A 20,180-nucleotide genomic window follows, 5' to 3' on the forward strand; every position below is an offset into this window, starting at 1 on the left:
TTTTGTACTTTGCTTCGTAATTTATTTATTTTTATGTTTATTTGTTGTTATTATAAAAAGTGATGGTTTTCTATAATTAGGGGTTATACGTACGTCTGTCCCTTCGTAAGATAGCTCTTTTGGTTAATTTAGGTATGTTGAATTGTCCCATCGATGTTAAACTTGGCATTGGGTGATTCCTGTAAGAGTTAGGTATGATTTCAAAAGTGTAGAAACTTTATTATCGTTACTAGAATTTTCTTACATCCATTTTAATTATTTAAAATTTTAACTTACGTGACTCGACAACTATTTATTATGCGATATATCTTAAATCCTATTTACATGAATTTTGGAATACTGATTCTTAGGACAACTGTTATAAGCAAAGCATCTTTATTATTAAGTCCCACAAATGTAAGTATGACCTTAAAAAGTCTCTTATATCTCTAGACAAATTTGGAGCAAGTTTAGATATATTTTGGTTTATATTTTTATCTAATACCATGCTTAATTTTAAAGTCTTGACACTCGAAAAGTGTTTATATTTTGTTTGTTTGCCGTCGACAGATTTTAGAGCTTTGCTTTTATGGATGTTGTCGTCCTTGTTTTGGTCATAAGATAAATGGTTGTTTTTTGTTGATTTGAATACGTGAGTCATGATCTAAGATTTAGTTTAAATTGAGTGACTCATTTATATTTGAAAATATGACCCTATGACCCTTTAGGTTGAGGAAATATTAACTTGACTCATACAAGTTATAAATGAACCTAGCTATATGTCTTAACCACGCAGGCTTTTCCTTTCCTAATCTAACCTTATATTTTCTCAACTTGACATGGATTCAATAACCTTTTATTCTTTTTTTTTGTGATTTTATATGTAAACTTAGGAAACTATGTTTCATGCAGGGAGGGGTAGGACATTGGACTCCAAATTATACTTATTCCCAAAGCGTTTCATATTACAAACAATTTCTCTCATTTGATAATTTTTGGATTTGGGTTACTTTTATTTATTCTCAATTGGTTGGTTTAATATTCAACATAATCTAATTGAGGCAATTTTGTTTATCATCATAGAGGTAATACGTTAATGTATCTTCCATTGTCTTATCCCTAAAGATCCCTTGATTATTATGTATGTTTTATATTTTTATATGAAAACCTTTTTGTCAGAGTGCTATTGTTGAGGAATGTTGTTCTGATGAGAACTGTGATCAACACTCTGTATTTAACAAACACAAACCTCCGAACAGGTAAAGAAAGTTTTTAATTTTAGGGGTGGTTGAGGGTTTCCCACTCTTCATGAATAGTTATTTCTCGCATCGTATTATAAATGGCTTTCCGCGGATATAGAATATACAATTATGAGATTAAAACTAGTTTTTAGCCCCGAGGTGCCGAGGGCACCGGCTAAAATGATTGGTCTTAATCTTATGATTGTACATTTTTATATTCGTAGAAAGCTAGATATAATACGATGTTAGATATAGTTTTTTCGTTTGAATGAGAACCGGTTCCTATCCACCGGATTCAAATGAATACGAGAAAATAGCTTAAAACCATCTATCTCTCAATATACAAGTTCATGAAATGCCTCAATTTCTGAGTTTTTTTTCTATCAATAACATTTGCCTAGTTTCATACGGACATAATTTATCTCTTTTCAGTGCATGCCCTTTTAATAGTGAAACTACTTTATAACTAACCTCGTCCGTATTTATATTTATATTATAAGGCATAGGCGAAACGTGATTTTATCGGCTTTAATTGAAGATAGGTATAAAACTGAAAATTTTGTTCGAATGCTTTTGACATATGCGCATCGAGTCTCTAGATTGTTGAAAATACATACCTAGATAGGTACTTTACAAATATATGGTAGATTTTTTTTTAAAGATTCTTATGGCTGTTTATCATCTACTCTTTAACTTACTTTGACGCTCTGTATGACAATAATGATTTTAATTTTTTTTTAAATTTCTTCTCAGCTTCTGAATAAAATAGAAATAAAATACCTAGTTTCTTTGAATTCCTTTATTTTATTGGGCATCTACTATTTAATCTTCGTTGTCAATAAGTATGTTCGGCTTTACTTGATATTTATACTTATTTTCTCGTATAAAACAGGGATCTAAAGAGATATGTCAATAGCCGATAAATTGATATACATCCGATCCCTACACTCTAGATTACCTCTTCTGTAGATTAAGATTAGTGGTTAAAACATTTGAACACTCAACTTAATAAACCAACAAATCAATATTCAGTTAAAGTACCCAAAGTTGTTAAGCCAACTAATAAGAGAACGCTATCATAACAGTAACACTTACTAGCGTTATAAACAGCCCATTGTCGCCTCTCTCTCTCTCTCTCTGAATATGAAGCTGATGTATCTTAGGAGAATGCGCACAATGACGGGGTCCGTAGAGGAAGACTACATCACACTTGCAGAGGAGCTTAGAAACATTCAGAATCATATCACATTAACTAAGTAAGTAGTAGTAAACACTTCACTTTGAGTCATAATCAAAAGATTTTATTGTTATGGATAGGTATGGGATATACGTGGTTATTAAGAAAGGGTTATTAGGTTGCTTATATGGAACTCATTAATTGGTCAGTTCGGACATCCAGTAGTGGATGGGGGATATTGACATTGATGCGAGTTTTACTTTATTAGAGAACAGGAAAATCTTGTATAGAAAACATCCATTTTTATTGTTCTATATATAAATTTATTTTATATAGCTCTCATAGTATGTCTCTTTTTCCAAAGAAAAAAACTACTTGTAAATAAATATTGATTTTCTTATATTTTTAGAAATTTACAATGTACCTTTTCTTCTATACATTTCTTCTGTAGATGGATGCTTTTAAAACTGGTCCAAAAATCAGAATCTTTTTAAATATCTTACAAAATATTCATAATAGAATTGTAAAAAATTTTCAGAGATCATATAGACGCATTAAATGCAAGATTCGCCAGTTATCAGGTATTTATTTTAAGTTTTAACCTTTATATTTTTACTAATTTAGCTTCTAGTCTATATAAAAAACAATAGAATATTTACGTTTGATGACCCAATCTGACACATTAGTCCATACATTATCCAATTTTTAACAAGCGAAGATGTTGTAACTTGTCACACGATTCAACTAGGGATGGCAATCCGTCAAATTTTTGGACTGGATTCGGATTCTTACAAGAATCCTTCAAAAAATTCCGGATTCTAGCAATATTTTAAAAGGCTTTTTTTAATTAAAAAAATAAATACTACATATGTCCTATAAATTAATGTTCTTGGTGTTCTCTATAATTCATTTCCGAGAATCGAACCAGATTTTAAAAGATATTATATATAATGATGGTAATCTTTGCCTTCAAAAAGGGGGAGTTGAAAGAAAAAACTCAAGACGCTAATTTTAGCCTACCAATTAAGAATCCGAATCCGTTATTAAAAACGGATTCCGGATTCGAATTCCAAAATTTACCAAAATTTGGGCGGATTCCGGATTCGGATACGGATTGTCAACCCTAATTCAAACCTATAATACGAGCGCAAAATTTTTAAATGTAATAATCCAAAGCAATGCTTTTCCTAAGAAATTCTTTTTTTATAGCTGCCTATTAAATGAATAAAATATCTCCGTACCCTAATGTGTCTTTAACCAATAGTGTAGTCGGATTGTTCGTTTACTGTGTATCTTTTAGTCAAATTAAGAGATTGTTGTTAATTTAGACTTTCTACTTTTACATTGAAAATATATTGTGTAGGACCCGCCTGGAATATTTCTGACTGAATATGAAGAATTGACGTCCAAGTTGCACCAGTTCACCCTGCGAGAACAGAGTCTAAAGGAAAGGTTGGGAGACACTAGCACAGCCACGGAGGTGGAACACAATGTTTTTCATCAGGTGAGTGTTAGGTTACATGATTTCAGAAGCGTGTCATAATGAAAACAACAAGACGTTTTTTTTTTGGTTTTTTTTTGAAGAGTAGTTTCCCTTCACAAGTGTTATTATTGAATAGAACTTTAAACACGAAAATATATTTATCATACAAAATTCACCTAATGTAGATCTATAGATGATCAACATACTAAATACCTGTTATAGTTTTATGTTGATATCTTATTCAACATTATTTTGTTATCAATAAGTTTTTAGCGGATTTTAACCATCATATTAAATCTTTGATATACACTAGCGCGGTTATGCCTCTTGTATGTATGGGCTGGGGCCCTATATTCGAAGGTGTAAGGAACGACAGACAAATAGGCTAAAAACTTGCTACTTTATGCAATAGGATATGTATATTTTGTAACATTTTTTTATTGATCTTGTTCATTTTAGTTTGAAGTTGACAGCCCTCCACCCGACTTCCCCAGTAGCTTCAGTAGTACGGGCCACGAGGGATCACCTAGACCCACACCAAGGTCCCCATACAGGTAATCAATTTAACATAAGATGGGGTGAGAAAAGTAATTAAGGCGATATTAAAACCTTTTTGTTTATTTTGACCGGAATTTATTACCAACTATTTTATCTGTATTGTCCATTTATTAACTTTGAATGCTTTGGTAGATACAGGGGTGTATATTCTACATGGGATCCCCTGCTCAGGGGGGGGGGGAAATAAAAAATAAGTGGTTGGAGGGAATAAAAATGTAAAAATTAAGAAAACTGAAAACATTTTTTCCATTTCCACCCCCTCCTTGGTGAAAAAAACTTTAAAAAATGTGTGGTAGGAGGGATAAGATAAATAAAATATAGAGTTCTTTAAATATTTTCCATTTTCCCCCTACTTGGTAAGAAAAAACTAGGGGGGGAAGAAAAATAAAAAAAATTGTAGCAGGGGAAAAAAAAAATCTTGTGCAGAATATACACCCCTGGGTAGATAATAAAAAGAAATCTTTTAAATCGAAAATATTTCGATTTTGTGCTGTATTTTTTCTGATCTTACTTATACCTGTTTTTTAGAAGCTAAAATATTGCTTTATAGGATGTTATTGTAGTTATGAAAAAAATCTTACTAATAAATATATTAATTTTGATATTCAGGTCCATTATCAAAGCGCACCTGGGTACCCACGGCACAACTTCTGTACATGTTAAGCCAGGTGTTACACTAAGGGACGCTCTCTCTAAGGTAATTGTAATATATTTATTACCCCCAAATGGTCAATTAGACAACTAACTAACTTAATAGGAATTGCTGCAGACGAAGATTTTTGTATATATTAATTAAGTTCTTTCTGTATTATATATGTATATCTAATTTATTTAAACTTTGAATTATCGAAAGAAAACGGAGTAGTGGGTTTTGTCGTATTTCTCAATAGCTTTTCTCCTATTTCTATCCCCAGCGGGGCAATCTTTAACATTTTCTTTGCCTAACCTAAAATAACCTCATAATCAAAAGTTACTGTGAAAATACGACGAAACCCTCTACATCGTTTTCTTTCCATGATCCGAAACTGTCTTTCGTTTTCTTTAACTTTTTCGAAAGTTCAATCCCTCGACATGTGTATTACCTAAGAATTTTAGGTTCATATTTTACATAGGTAACTATTTAATTGAAAATTTATTTTTCCATTAGGCCATGAAGTTGCGGAAGCTAGCTCCAGATACATGTAAAGCATACAGATTGTCAGGTAATGATATTATTGGTAGCAGCGCTACTCCACAATTAGGGTTCCACCCCATTACACCCCACATGATAAGGTTTTACAACCCCCTAATAAAGTTAAGTGGGGTATCAACGTCAACTCGAGGTAAAAAATTCAAACCATCCTTAAATGAAAGAGGATGTTAAAAATATTTTGCGCTTCGCGCATTAACCTATCAATTCGGAGGCACTTTTGAATGAATGGGTAGACATCCCAACGAGTTTGGTTAAATGGGGGTATTTTAATGCTCTGGAAAAACCCACTGCACGATACTGTTTTTAATGATCGAAATATAAACTTTTTTGTTTTGCCAGGAATCTTAACAAATATTTTACTTATAGATGAGTTAAAGATCTCAATATTATGGGACACCCAGATTACTTCCCTGGTGGGTGAAACAATTAAAGTAGAAGTAATGTAAGTATTATTAATTTAAGGGAAGCATTCTATAGGTATATTTATATGTTTATTAACCTAGTGAGTATGGAATAAATAGGATTTTAGAACATTTTTATGGAGTTTTCAATAAGGGGTGATTTGGGAATTTCTCCGTTCCCTTCCCTCTCCCATCTATTTTTTTGATTAATGATGGAAACTCTTTTTGTCCTTCAAAATGTTACATTAAATGTTTCAAATTTTTCGAAAACTTTATCTTTGTCTTTGATTCGAATCACAAAAAAATTGTCAATTAGAGTGACTCAATAAGAAACACCTGTCAAAATGTAAAAGAAAGGATGATGTAAATAACAGTAGAACAGGCCTACATTCATACAAATGCATTAAAATATATATTTTTTTTATTTCAGTGATAATTTCCCAGTAACCACAAGCATATCTCACAATTTTGTGAGGAAAACATTCTTCTCTCTCGCATTTTGTGAATGTTGTCGACGGCTTTTATTTCAAGGTAATTACATAATACAGGGGAAGGTAGGTTGTGCTAAAATTCCGTAAAGGTGTGAGTTTTATGGGGTAAAAACAATAGTAGAACGATAAAATTTATTTGAACTTTAATAAAAAATTGTCTAGGTATTGTTCTTTTCAATAAGGAATACGCATATTTAGTGAATATCATCGTTCTACTACTGTTTTTAAGCCTCAAAACTCCCACCTTTACGGAATTTTAGCACAACCTACCTCCCCCATTTTTTTAAAAGGGAAAATTATAATTTTTGAATAGTGCAGCATTAGGAAATAAGATAGTTTTATGTTATATTAAGTATGTTATGTTTTATTATCATTAAGATTGGATAAAAGCAAATATAGATTGAAGTCTACCCCCACTTTCTAAGGGCGAATTTATGGGGGATAGTCGTAGTACCCTCCCCCTAAATAGTTTTAAACCTTATCAGATCTTTGCGCAGCTACACTGTAAAGGAGAAACATATCGGTTCAATGGTTAGCGAGAATCCTAGGTGCACACTACACACGAACATACCGACACACACACAGATAGGCATCATATTACTTTTATATAAGGAATCTCTACTTATAATCATAGGATAGGATATTTTAAGTTTGATTTATCCAAAACTAACCTCAAAGGAATAAGCTTGTGATTATTTTATTTTGCACAGGGTTTGAGTGTCGAACCTGTGGTTACAAGTTTCACCGGCGCTGCTCTAATCGTGTACCAGCTCTCTGTCAACAGGTATGGGTTCATGACGGACAGACAGACAGACACGCATATAAAATACAGGAAGGAAGGGAGCATTGGACTAAAAATTATACTTCATCTTAAGTTTCTCAATTCTCGTTCGTTGCTTTGAAAATAGGGACTTTAAATAAATCTTGATTGAGGTTAGAATTATTGTTGTGTAGATTAATTTAACTTTAAGCTTTAATAGTTATAAGTTATAACAACTTGGTTAAAATACCTAATATTTATAATAAAAATAAGTGTATTTTTATAAAATTGGCCCTAGGCCAATAAAACAGGTAACTTAGTAATAGTACCTAATGACACATGGTCAGTCTACACACACATGTACGGCAGCTGTCACACTTTCTCATTTTAAATGCTATAATGAAAATAGATAGAGACAGATCAAACTTCAAAGCCTTAACTACTTTTAGACATGTATAAACTGCAATGATAACAAGATTGATTGTTAAGTCATATATTTTAACATACGTGGATAATTGACTTATAATAATTCATGATTAATATTACAATATAAAACTGAGCTCTCGGTAAGGTAGAAACTCGTACCAGGAATCCTCTCCATCTGGAATAATAAGAAATCATTAAGAGAGATCGATTTCTTCTCATATTTTTGTCATCAAAACTGTGAATTTGACAGCCTCATTGAATTTCATGGGTGTAAAAATACCAGTAAGACTGTGTTTATGACAATAGTAAAGGTGTAATTTTGACAGTGGATAAAAAATATTACCAAAAATACAGCTAAAAGAAATTGACAAAAACACCCCCACTTTTGTCAAAAACACAGTGGCTGTATTTTTTCTTGTTGTAAAAGTGCCAGCATCCGTTTCAAAACGACATATTTCAACCAAATAATTTTCAGGTCCGAATGCACAAAATCTGGGGTCAGGCGTTGTTAGCTGGCACCGATCAGACCGACTCTGTGGCGGGAATCATTATGCCCGGTCTAACCTATCCAAATAACTCATCTACGTTCCATTTTCCACCCACTAGACAAGTGGTAAGTTCATTAATATTTGTACAAACGCGACTTGGATGTGTAAAAGGCGTAGGCTTCTAGGGAGGGAAGGGTACATTGGACTGTTTGAATTTTCATTAGGTACCTAATATAGATTGGAATTAATTTCAGAATTTTTGTTATATAATTACCTACCTACCTATCCAATATTTATTTTAATTTTAGATGTCAAATCGAGACCGGGCATGCTCCGCACCTAATGTTTCAGATATCATTACAGAAGGTAGGACAATTTCAGTATGGCTTCGAAACAATTTAATATCCGCTGGATTAGAACCTTTTCTCGGGCATACTAAAAGTAATGTATATAGCATCGTATAACAACTAAACCCAGAACCACTTCATTATGCAATCTACATTTTCCTGGATATTTTGTCTACGGTAGTCCATAAGTGTACAGCTTTACAGTACATTGTTTCTATTTGTTAAAGCAACACGTATGATAAAAGAAAAAGATTCTATTTAAAGTAAAATGCTTATATTTAAATCAAAATCTATATTTTTGTATTTTTTACTGATCCACTTCATTATGCAAATCAAAAGAAAATCAATGGTAAAACGTTTGTTTTGCCCTTTTCTCCAATTTAAAAAAATGATTCTGATAAAATAACAATTTTTAAAGGGATTTATGCATTAATTATACTGAAAAACAGTGTAAGGTAGATTTTAATGATTTTTCTAAATAAGAAATAATTGAAAAAAAGAAATTCTATCCCTATCACTTTAGAGGACAGTTGCCGACCCCTAGTCTTATGAATGAAGCTAAATACATGTTAAAAATAAAAATTAGCCTGAAAAGTATACAAAATGTTTTTTGATGTGTTAAAAAAAATCCATTTTAAAATCTTGATTTTGAGGATGATGGTCTTTAAAATGCTCTTACTGGTGGTGATGGTGAGCTAAATGTTATCAAAGTGCATGCCCATGATGAAAACTTATATATTGAACTATGGTCCAATTTTTGTAGTCATGGCAGCCTCCAGCCAAGCAATATTAAAAAAGAAAAAAATTGCAATTTTAATTACTAAAATTCATAAAGTAAATAATGTAGTTTTTAGATAATGGTTATATTTCATGTCGAGAGGCTCCACTGGAGGCTGCTATGACTACAAAAAATGATACATAGGTTAATAGACAAGTTGTTGTAATGGTCATGTACTTAGATAACATTTAGCTCACCTTCACCACCAGTAAGAGCATCTTAAAGGCCATCATCCTCAAATCAAGAATTCAAAATGGATTTTTTTAACACATCAAAAAACATTTTTGTATACGTTTCAGGGTAATTTTTATCTTTAACGTGTATTTAGCTTCATCCATAAGACTGGGGGTCAGCAGCTGTCCTCTAAAGTGATGGGGATAGAATTTCTTTTTTTCTATTATTTCTTATTTAGAAAAATCATTAAAATCTACCTTAAACTGATTTTCATAATAATTAATGCATAAATCCCTTAAAAAATTGGTATTTTATCAGAATCATTTTTTAAAAGTGGAGAAAAGTGCAAAACAAACTTTTTCCCATTGATTTTCTTTTGATTTGCATAATGAAGTGGATCAGTAAAAAATACAAAAATATAGATTTTGATTAAATATAAGCATTTTACTTTTTAAAACATCTTTTTCTTTTATCATACGTGTTGCTTTAACAAATAGAAACAATGTACTGTAAAGCTGTACACTTATGGACTACCGTAGACAAAATATCCAGGAAAATGTAGATTGCATAATGAAGTGGTTCTGGGTTTATTTTCCACGAATATTAAAATAAAAGTCATAAAATTGATAAAAGTTTTATAAGCCTGGGCCTTTATATGTCTAACTAACTAGCAAAAATTAAAATAGTTTATATAAAACAATAATGACATAGTGTAGGAATAATCCGACCAAATTATTGATTTAAGTACAAAAGGACAGTTAATTTTTCATTTCATCCAGTCCGCCACAAAAAGTTTATTATGATATAGCTTTGCATGTGTAAAATATATCGCCCAAACATTTCGTTACTTGTATTATGAGATTGGATTACGACATTTGATTAAATATAAACCTGACTATCTTGGATAATAAATCACCTCAAAACCCTGTTATTGAATGATTAATTTATTTTAGGTGGTGTTTTACCTGGCCAATACGCCAACACTCTACATACAAATGGCAAGTTTTTACCAAAAAAAATATTAATACTTTTTTATGCTTGATAAAAATAAACAAGTTTTTTCGTTAGTTTCTCTGTCGCCTTCTTTACTTCGATTTTTGAACCCCATAATTGTGATGGGTAGAGCTTTATATTTTAGATGATAGGTTTGTAAAAGCCCCGCAAGATTATTAACCTTGCTATTAACTCCAGTTTATAACTTACCTGTAGTGTAGGGGTTATTATCATATTTAGTTAGGTTAGTTTCATGCGTGTTATGTGGTAAAAATAAAGGGCCGGATATTACCTTTTCTTCATACATCACAAACTCATTTTGAAACATAAAAACTATGCAAAATAGAAGCAAAGTTATTCTAATCTTACATTAATGTATTTGTAGAACGAGCAACCTCTGGAATGGTTCGTATGACAGACCACGTGTCTCCGTCTAACTCTCCGACCAAAAAGTCTTCCAGATCGGAAAGTTCATCCCCCACCAGTATTAGACCAAGGTAAGTCAGTTTTATTCCAATATGGTTTCGAAAAAGATTAATATCCGCCGGATTAGAACCGGTTCTCAGCCATACTAAAAAATTATGTATAGCATTGTCCCCTTAACATACTTTTCCACGAATAACAAAATAAAAATCATAAAATAATAGGTACCATTTTCATCAGCCCAAGCCTTAGGTCTCTCGGGAATAATAAAAAAAAACTGGCTTTAATCTTATACATTTTTATTTTAATTTCTGCGGAAACCTGTCTATAATACGATACGATAGATAACTAGCAATTCTACGATAACTATTCTGGCAATGAGTTACCATACCCACTGAGTGTGAGGTCTTCTTTAAATTCAAGATCGTAGAAGGACTAAGTGTTGCTTTTACATCCGAAGATATTTAAAAATATGCTCAAAAGATACCCAAACAACCTTAAAGATTTAATTATCCTATTTATTTATGTTACAAAGATTTTTATTACTAAACAATATTTAACAAAGCTTCCAATCAATATTTTCTATAACCCAGGGCAAGAGCCAGCTCAGCAGATGACTCGAGTAAGAAGGAGGTCAAACAAAACAAGGACAAGAGGGAAACCATAGAGGTACAGCGATATTTTGCCTGTTTATATGCAAAAATATTTATTTTAAGTGAATTCTTAGTTTTTTTAATGCAGTAACAAATTACAGAGATTTATTCAAAATGTCGAACTTTGATCTTCAAAACACAAAGTCAAACACAGCAAAATATGAAATATTATTTCATTGTTATAAATGGTTATCTGTAATTTTAAAAGAATTCTTGTTTTATTTACTTCTGTTTATTTTTTTTTATTTATTTTATACCTTTGATAAATGTTTTAGGATTGGGAAATACCGGTAGATGAAATTTTTATTGGGGCCAGAATAGGTGCTGGCTCTTTTGGTACTGTATATAAGGTAAGCTTATATTTTATCATTGCATTTAAAATTCGTCCAAAAGGGATAGTTTTACGGAGAATGCCTTGCTGAGTTTGAGAACAAAAGTTGCATAAACCATAGGTATGAAGATGGCTTTCAAGCCTAGAATATTTTGAAAACTTTGTTTCAATTACCCAGGCATTATAAATGCTAATTTTTAAAACAACATTTCTTCGTGCTAGTATCCTAATTTCGAACCTTTTACTAGGTAATAAAATAACAAGTTACAAAAAAAATTCATCATTATGAAACACGAAATAAAATAGCTTAAAACCATCCCAAAACCTAAGCTTCCTAAAAATGAGGAGCTCAATCGGTTCAGTCGTTATCGAAATATTAAGCTACAGACAAGGATGACAGCATCCATAAGTAGCGAAGCTCAGAAATTATGAATGTATATTATGAATATATTTACAATATACCAGTGTCATCCTATATATTTGATGAAATAGGGAAATGACAAAAACTTCAAAATCACGCAACCTTTCAAGCACGAAAAATGAAAAATCTAGGAATCGATCTAGCACCACAATTTATAAACAAATCTTTATGAAACTTGATGGAAATATGTAGAATATGAGCATATTCAATCCCTGATAATTTTAGCCGCAAATCCTGAATAGGAATTGAGAAAAGAATAGAAAACCTAAAAATCTAGGAATCGATCTAGCACCCCTATTAATATAAAAATCGTAATAAAACTTATGTAAAATATGTAAAATGTAAATTTAAGTAATCCCTGAAAATTTCAGCCCATTATCTTAAAAAGGAGTTGAGAAAATCAGAAAAACATGAAAATGTAGGAATCGATCTAGCACCCCAAATAACAGACGGATGGACAAAACAATGTATAGATTAGATGTGCCTATGTTATAAGAATCTTCACTAAAAATTTCAGCTTTCTATCTTTTATAGGAGCCGAGAAAATCACGTTTTCCCCACTTTGTCTCAGACGGACAGACGGACAGACAGACAGACGGACAGACGGACAGACGGACAGACGGACGGACATTTCGAATTATAGAGTAGCTTCGCTACTAATAAAAAAAAACCTACTATTTTATATAATAGGACTAGCGGCTGTGTATTTAGAATCGTTGGAAAGGACAGAAAATTAGCCCAAAACCTTCCAAATTCTTTAATCTAAAAAATAGAATAGCCTAAACCTGAACATGTTATTTTTAGTAGCGAAGCTACTCTATAATTCGAAATGTCCGTCCGTCTGTCCGTCTGTGACAAAGTGGGGGAAACGTGATTTTCTCGGCTCCTAGAAAAGATAGACAGCTGAAATTTTTAGTGAAGATTCTTATAACATATGCCCATCTAATCTATACATTATTTTGTCCATCTGTCTGTTGTTTGGGGTGCTAGATCGATTCCTAGATTTTCATGTTTTTGTAATTTTCTCAACTCCTTTTTAAGATAATGGGCTGAAATTTTCAGGGATTGTTTAAATTTACATTCTACATATTTTCTTTAAGTTTTATTACGATTTTTTTTATTAGTTGGGGTGCTAGATCGATTTCTAGATTTTTAGGTTTTCTATGGTTTACTCGATTCCTATTCAATATTTGTGGCTGAAATTATCAGGAATTGAATCAATGAATATGCTCATATTCTACATATTTTTATCAAGTTTAATTAAGATTTGTCTATAAATTGCGATGCTAGATCGATTCCTAGATATTAAAATTTTCGTGGTTTTTAAGGTTGCGTGATTTTTAAGGTTTCCTTATTTCCCTATTTTATCAACATTAATGTTTATTGTATGAAACTGCTTTATAGCATTTTTTCCGATATCCATTCATAATTTTTGAGCTTCGCTACTTATGGAGGTTGTCATCCTTGTTATTTATTAAGTCCAATACATGATGTTTAATTTTAACAAATCTTCAGTTGGTTATAAATAAAATGACATGATATATAGATGAGTAAAAAACCTAGGATATTTGATTGAATGTTTTTACTTTTCAGGGACACTGGCATGGCGCAGTGGCCATTAAAACCCTGAATGTCAGGGATCCTAGTCCAGCACAAATAGTTGCATTCAGGTAACATTTTATACATAAAAATAGTTTGCATGAATTCGAACTTTAGATCATTGAGGAAAAAACAAAGTAGTGGGTTTCGACGTATTTTCGCAGTAGATTTTTTCCAATTTTAGCCCCTGCCGGGAAGGGGGATCTAACCCTACGGGACAATCATTAACATTAACCTAACCTATCAAAAGCTACTGTGAAAATACGTCCAACCCCTCTATTTAGTTTTCTATAATTCCGATATTTGCACGAAAGTATTTTAAAAATAGTTTGCATGTAAAAAAAACGAAAAATTATTTTTACATTATTTTGAACCTTTTACGTAAGAGTCTAAAAAAATACTTACAGATTATAACATCACTGAAATTTTAAAGTATTTCGTCTATATGCTAAATTGATACCTAGTTATTTCTTTCATTATATATGTACAGTCAGTCAGAAAGAAAAAAAAGAGGAAAAAATATCATCATTGCCATTATGAACCTTCCATCAAAATTTCTTTTGCTTGAATTATGTGGCAAGATTGGGTTACAACAATGGATGATTTGCACAAAGAAGGCGGGGTTTTAAAATGGCTGATGTCATTTTTAACAAAGTAAATAGATTCTTTATTAACCTATACTTTATTATTTTACAGAAACGAAGTAGCAGTATTACGAAAGACGCGGCACGTCAATGTTTTACTCTTTATGGGCTGTGTCAGTAAGAAGGGTCAACTCGCCATTGTCACGCAATGGTGTGAAGGTAAGCATGCGCCATTTAGAACTAGCGACTGTGCACCGCTAGCATTTTGAGGCTCAGAAATTGAAAGTTAGGATAAGACAGAAAAAAAGCCTAAAACCATAGAGGAACATTTGTGTTGCAACCCTATAATGAAATAATCAATCTTTTCAGAAGTTAACGAAATCTTACGCTGCAGACAAAAAACCTTACTACTCTATTATAACATAGAGTGATCAATTCAACACAATTTAATTAAACATGTTATTTTTATTTGATAAGTCCAATACACAGTGTTTCATGTTAAAAACAATCTTCAGTTGTTTATAAATAAAAAGACATGATGCTTTAATGAGCACAAATATCTATCCTATCTATAATACAAAGTAGAACGATGTCTGTCTGTCCGTCTGTCTGTCTGTCCCTTAAGATCTCGGTAACCACTGAACCGATCGGATTCTACTCTTCAGGGTACATACCTATTGGTCCTGTGGTGGTTTTAAGCTATTTTCTTGGGGGGTGGGACACCCCCAACCCCCCACAAAACAAATTTTTTTTTACAAATTTCACCTTACACTTTTTTTACCATCTCTTGGGGCAAAGCCCCTAGAGGCTAGGGGCGAAGCCGCTAGTGATATATACAGTAGTAAGGTTTTTGTTTGTTTGAAGATTAAGATCTCGGAAACTGCTGGTTCGAATTGATTGTATGCTTTTTGGGATTTTTGAGTGTATTTGGGTCTTTGTTAATAAGCCAGTCAGAGTAGTGGCGCACTTTTTTTGTTAATAAGTCAGTCAGGTTAATTGCGCACTTGCTTACGCTCTGCATAAAAGGGGTAGGGTATCAGTTAGCTTAAACCATCCAAATATTTCAATTTAAAAAATAGAAAGCCCCAAAAACATCCCGGGACTTAAACAATGCTTCCATGACGACGTTCAATGTTCTGTACATGAAAAGACAGTTCTCTTTTTTATTACAAACTAATATTATTCTATCTAGGTTCTAGTCTTTACAAGCACGTTCATGTGAACGAGGCGAGGTTTGAGCTGCTCAACATCATTGAGATAGCTAGACAGACAAGTCAGGGCATTGATTACCTACACGCCAAGAATATTATTCACAGGTACATATTGTGTGTGTGGGGCCATAGTTTCTTGGTGTTAAGACCTAAGTAGTCATGGAGTAGTACGAGACGCTAGTGCCAGTTCAAGCTCTAAAAGTATAAGTACATTAAGACTTGACCCGCTGTATCATGTTAGCTACCCTTTATTACCTCACCCTCATTGGGTATGGCATTTGTCCCATATTATGTTTAATATAACATTATTTAATGAGAATCCAAAAACGTAATTGATTTTTAAAAATATTTATGTCTTTTTTTTTCAGAGATCTCAAATCAAACAATATTTTCCTTCATGACGATAATTTTACAGTCAAAATCGGTGACTTCGGTCTTGCCACAGTAAAAACAAGGTAATATTTAAGCAGGGGTATATATTTTACAATATTTTACAATTGACCCTGCTAAAGGGGGGGGGGATTGTAAACGATATAAAAAATATGTTGTTGGTGGTGTTGGTAGGGGGGGGGGGGGGGGGGGGGTAGGTAAATGAAAAAATTAAGAGTTTTGAATTTTTTTCCATTTTTCCCCTTTCCTGGCATGAAAAAAAAACCAGAGGGGAAAGTAATAAAAAAAATTTCAGCAGGGAAAAAAATAAATATTGTGCTGAATATACACCCCTGTATTTAAGGCATTGTGTTTCCTTTTAATTTATTTTGTAAATGGCTGTTCCCTTTGCAAGAATCAGCATCGATAGATTCCTTCATACATTGGAAAAAAAATAGGGGGGAGGGGTTGGCTTACTAACTCCCCCCTCCCCCATACTATCATAACAATCGCCTAAAGCCAGTGCAAAAGTAAGGTACGCTTACCTACTGTAAAAAAAAATTTTCGCTACATTTAAAACTAAATTGTTCAATAATTAATAATTTGATATTAAACTATTTTCTTATGTTTAGATGGTCAAGTTCTGGTCAGTTTAAGCAGCCATCTGGATCCATTCTATGGATGGCTCCTGAAGGTAACTTCATTTGGAAAGCATGGAAGATAACGGTTTATTTAAGATTTGTTGGAGGGAATGCAATGACCTAAAACAGGCGCAACTCAATTACATGCATGCACAGTTTGGACCTCCACAAAAAGGGTCGTGCAATCAATGAGTTGGTTGTCTTTTTAGTTTTTACTAACCTTAAACCTGGTGTTTGAGCAGGAGATTGGCTCCCCATAGTTATTTTTAGTCGTTAGACCTCACGTAATAGTGTCATGGACTACACCCTAACATTTAGAAGATTATTGCTGAGGTTATGGGTTAAGTAAAATGGAGGCAGGGGGTCATGTACGACTATGAATCATACTTTAGCCCAAAGTTTTAAAAATTCATTTTTTTAATCATTAACTTAAAAACTTTGGGGGCTCTCATTAATTTTTCCATCAATAATTTTAATTCCAGGGTAATTTTGTTTTTCATAATAGGTAAAAAAATCCCTTGTTTATATTGTATAATATTAATATTTTAACTGTTTTATTTCAGTAATCCGAATGAACGAGGAGAATCCGTACACTTTCCAGAGTGACGTCTACGCATTTGGTATCGTTCTGTACGAGCTATTAACCTCTTCTCTACCTTATAGTCATGTTAGGTAGGTATCTTTTTTAATAGCTCAGCTGCTTACGTAGTAGTTTAAATTTGTACCCTTTTTAAGAACAGAAATTCCACGATTGAAATCCTGTTCCTTTGTCCATTTTGTCTTAGCCTATTTTCAGTCCTTCTATGAATTCATTGGATGCCTATCTATCATAGGATGTAGGTGTATCTCAGATCTGTCTAAATGATATTTTGCGTTTCTCTTTTTTTATATCAAATGAAATAATGCATATAAAAATAATTTCTAGATAACTTATGATTTGTTTGTACATAAAGAACAGAAATATTTTTTTCATTTTAAAAACATATCAGCTTTCATGAAAACTTATTGAACTATCTACCTACTCATTTTGATTTTCTAATGTAATTGATTTTAAAAATGTAAAGATTACCTAGGTAACAATTTTATTTATTGATAATTCTTTTCTCGTATTCATTCCAATTCGGTGGATAGGAACCGGTTCTCATCCATACGAAAAAACTATGTCTAGCATCGTATTATACCCAGCTTTCTACGAATATAAAAATGTACAATCATAAGATTAAAAACAGTTTTTTAGCCCGTGCCTTCGGCACCACGGGGCTAAAAAAACTGGTATAATTGTACATTCTATATCCGCGAAAAGCTGTTTATAATACGATGCAGAAATAACTAATTATCATAATTTTTTTTCTCTAGTAACAAGGATCAAATCCTGTTTATGGTTGGGCGAGGCTTTCTGAAGCCAAGTTTAGACAAACTACGTACAGACACACCCAAGGCTTTAAGAAGACTTCTACTTGACTGTCTAAGGTTAGTTATACATGTTGTTGTGATGACATTAGTGTGCTATATGGTATATGATTATGCCCACATGACCTGCTATCCGATGGATAATTTGAAGTATTATAACCAGGGATCTAAAGAAATAAGATAATGGCTGATAATTTGATGTACATTCTTATGATAATAAACAAAATTTCCCCTTCTGTAAATTGCAACTTTTGGACATTCAACTAAATGAACTAACTCAATCAAATTTTAATAAGTCCTTAAGGTTGTTGTTAAGCCAACGATTAAGAAAACGTTATAAGACTTGGGGACTAGTGTAAAAAATATCCCAATGTCCACTCTCTTCCTGAGGAATGACAATATGAATTTCTCATAATTTTACATACTGCAAGTTCAGAAAAGAGAAAAAGCGATTACCCAACTCATTATCTATTTCAGTTACACCTGGGATGACCGGCCTAACTTCCGTCAAGTGTTGGTGAGTTTAGAGAACTTGATGTCCTCCCTACCCAAAATACACAGATCCCTTTCAGAACCAATTCTCAACAGGTAGAAACATAGTTCTTTTTGCCATGTCAAGATACAGTGCAAAAAATAATTTTAGTGGTTATTTTGTTCTAAAGGTTGAATTAGTTAGAGCAAAATATTTTGAAGAAAGGTAGGTAGTGAACAGTTACTATGGATGTTAATTCGAATATGCTCTGGATTAATCCGCTATGCACCAAAAGTCAGAATCTAAATACTTTATAAATCTAGATTTTTTTACCCTGATTTTTTTTAGAAATCTATAGGTGGGTAAAAGTATATATTATATAGGTAAATTATATACAACATTTAATACCTAATTTAATTATAAAATACCTTTTTTAGTTTAGTTTGTAAAAAAAGATGTTTTTAGAACTAACTTAATTTTACTACTCGAAGACTTATTTTGGGTAGGATAAAAGGAGGATTATATTTTTTATTACTTTTTAAGGGGAGGGTGTCATATTAATGCACTTCCAACAGAAGTTTTGGAGCTAGGACACCCCTATACCCCGCCCTACCCAATACCTCTTGGGCGTCGTTTCTGAAAGCATCTTTTATCGAAAATATTTTTTCATTTTCAGAACAAATCTGCACACTGATGAATTATTTGGTGAAACTTGTTCCAGTCCAAAATCTCCGGGGCTGGCCGTCATCAACTCATTCAACTTTACCTCACAAATTTAAGCGGCGGTGTGCCCCCAAATCAGCAAACTTCTGTCACAGGCACAATTGTTCCACACAACCGCAAGCATTTCATAATAGCAAATATATATAAGAGGGAAGTGATTCTGATTACTGAGTAAATAAGAGCAACAAAGGAAGGGGTTGTCACGCTGTATTAACACAATTCAAACAGAAAAAAACATACATTTCAATTTTTTTTCTTTTTCAAACAGATTTTTTTGATAAACATATAATTGTATTAGGTTGATTTTAATACACTTAATTCAAATAGACTTTTGCTAAAAGTAGCCTACGGTTTTGAATTTCTTAAAAAGTTTTTTTTAATCCTACAATCCTAAAAAATAACATTTTTATCTGCTCTAAATGATATCCATAATAATAGATAATGATTAAATAAAATAAAAATCTTTTGAAATGTGAAGATATCTTGTAATTTACAATAATACTTTACCTTTTTTCATGTGGATTAATCCGATTAGGTTTTTTTTACAATACTTTATTTTTTCTGGATTATTCGATGAAACTGAATAAAAGAGGCATTAGATACAAATAAATAATAGGTTAAAAAATAGGTTTCACATATTCAACAAATACATTTTTCAGGGGGGCCAAAAGTTGATGCAAAAAGAAAAAAAAGGAAACTTTAATTTGAAAGGATATTCAATGATAAGTTTCTTAACTAGTCTGGGCAGTGATTTTGTTGCAGACATGCACAATTAAATTCCTATGTTTTTTTCGTTTTTTTAGCCAGGGTTAAAAACTTTTCAAATTGTTGTAAATTAACATAACTTTTGGCCAC

General features: G+C 32.3%; 1 protein-coding gene across 17 annotated transcripts in view; it reads left to right on the forward strand.

Moving 5' to 3' along the window:
• Positions 1–20,180, forward strand: part of Raf (serine/threonine kinase raf oncogene) — a 23,915-nt gene continuing 3,735 nt past the window's right edge. For 14 of the 17 annotated variants that reach the window (XR_013882593.1, XR_013882596.1, XR_013882601.1 and 11 more), the window contains exons 1-25: positions 1–1,238; positions 2,384–2,476; positions 2,936–2,978; positions 3,761–3,901; positions 4,340–4,434; positions 5,048–5,135; positions 5,586–5,640; positions 5,997–6,072; positions 6,462–6,562; positions 7,233–7,306; positions 8,184–8,321; positions 8,505–8,562; positions 10,449–10,493; positions 10,874–10,985; positions 11,505–11,580; positions 11,840–11,914; positions 13,910–13,986; positions 14,612–14,718; positions 15,692–15,815; positions 16,079–16,165; positions 16,712–16,773; positions 17,284–17,392; positions 18,077–18,190; positions 18,608–18,718; positions 19,279–19,623. Coding sequence is in view for 1 of the 17 variants with exons in the window: in XM_080172625.1 (XP_080028751.1) it covers positions 2,388–2,476; positions 2,936–2,978; positions 3,761–3,901; positions 4,340–4,434; positions 5,048–5,135; positions 5,586–5,640; positions 5,997–6,072; positions 6,462–6,562; positions 7,233–7,306; positions 8,184–8,321; positions 8,505–8,562; positions 10,449–10,493; positions 10,874–10,985; positions 11,505–11,580; positions 11,840–11,914; positions 13,910–13,986; positions 14,612–14,718; positions 15,692–15,815; positions 16,079–16,165; positions 16,712–16,773; positions 17,284–17,392; positions 18,077–18,190; positions 18,608–18,718; positions 19,279–19,381 (2,160 nt within the window). In the remaining 16 variants the exon portion in view is untranslated. Of the gene's footprint in view, positions 1,239–2,383; positions 2,477–2,935; positions 2,979–3,760; positions 3,902–4,339; positions 4,435–5,047; positions 5,136–5,585; positions 5,641–5,996; positions 6,073–6,461; positions 6,563–7,232; positions 7,307–8,183; positions 8,322–8,504; positions 8,563–10,448; positions 10,494–10,873; positions 10,986–11,504; positions 11,581–11,839; positions 11,915–13,909; positions 13,987–14,611; positions 14,719–15,691; positions 15,816–16,078; positions 16,166–16,711; positions 16,774–17,283; positions 17,393–18,076; positions 18,191–18,607; positions 18,719–19,278; positions 19,714–19,803; positions 19,861–20,180 lie in introns of those variants that run through there. The other 3 variants (XR_013882594.1, XR_013882597.1, XM_080172625.1) reach the window with 2 other exon arrangements.

This window comes from Acartia tonsa, chromosome 9 (genome assembly GCF_053477335.1).
Source record: "Acartia tonsa isolate MP-2025a chromosome 9, ASM5347733v1, whole genome shotgun sequence".
Taxonomy (NCBI): domain Eukaryota; kingdom Metazoa; phylum Arthropoda; class Copepoda; order Calanoida; family Acartiidae; genus Acartia; species Acartia tonsa.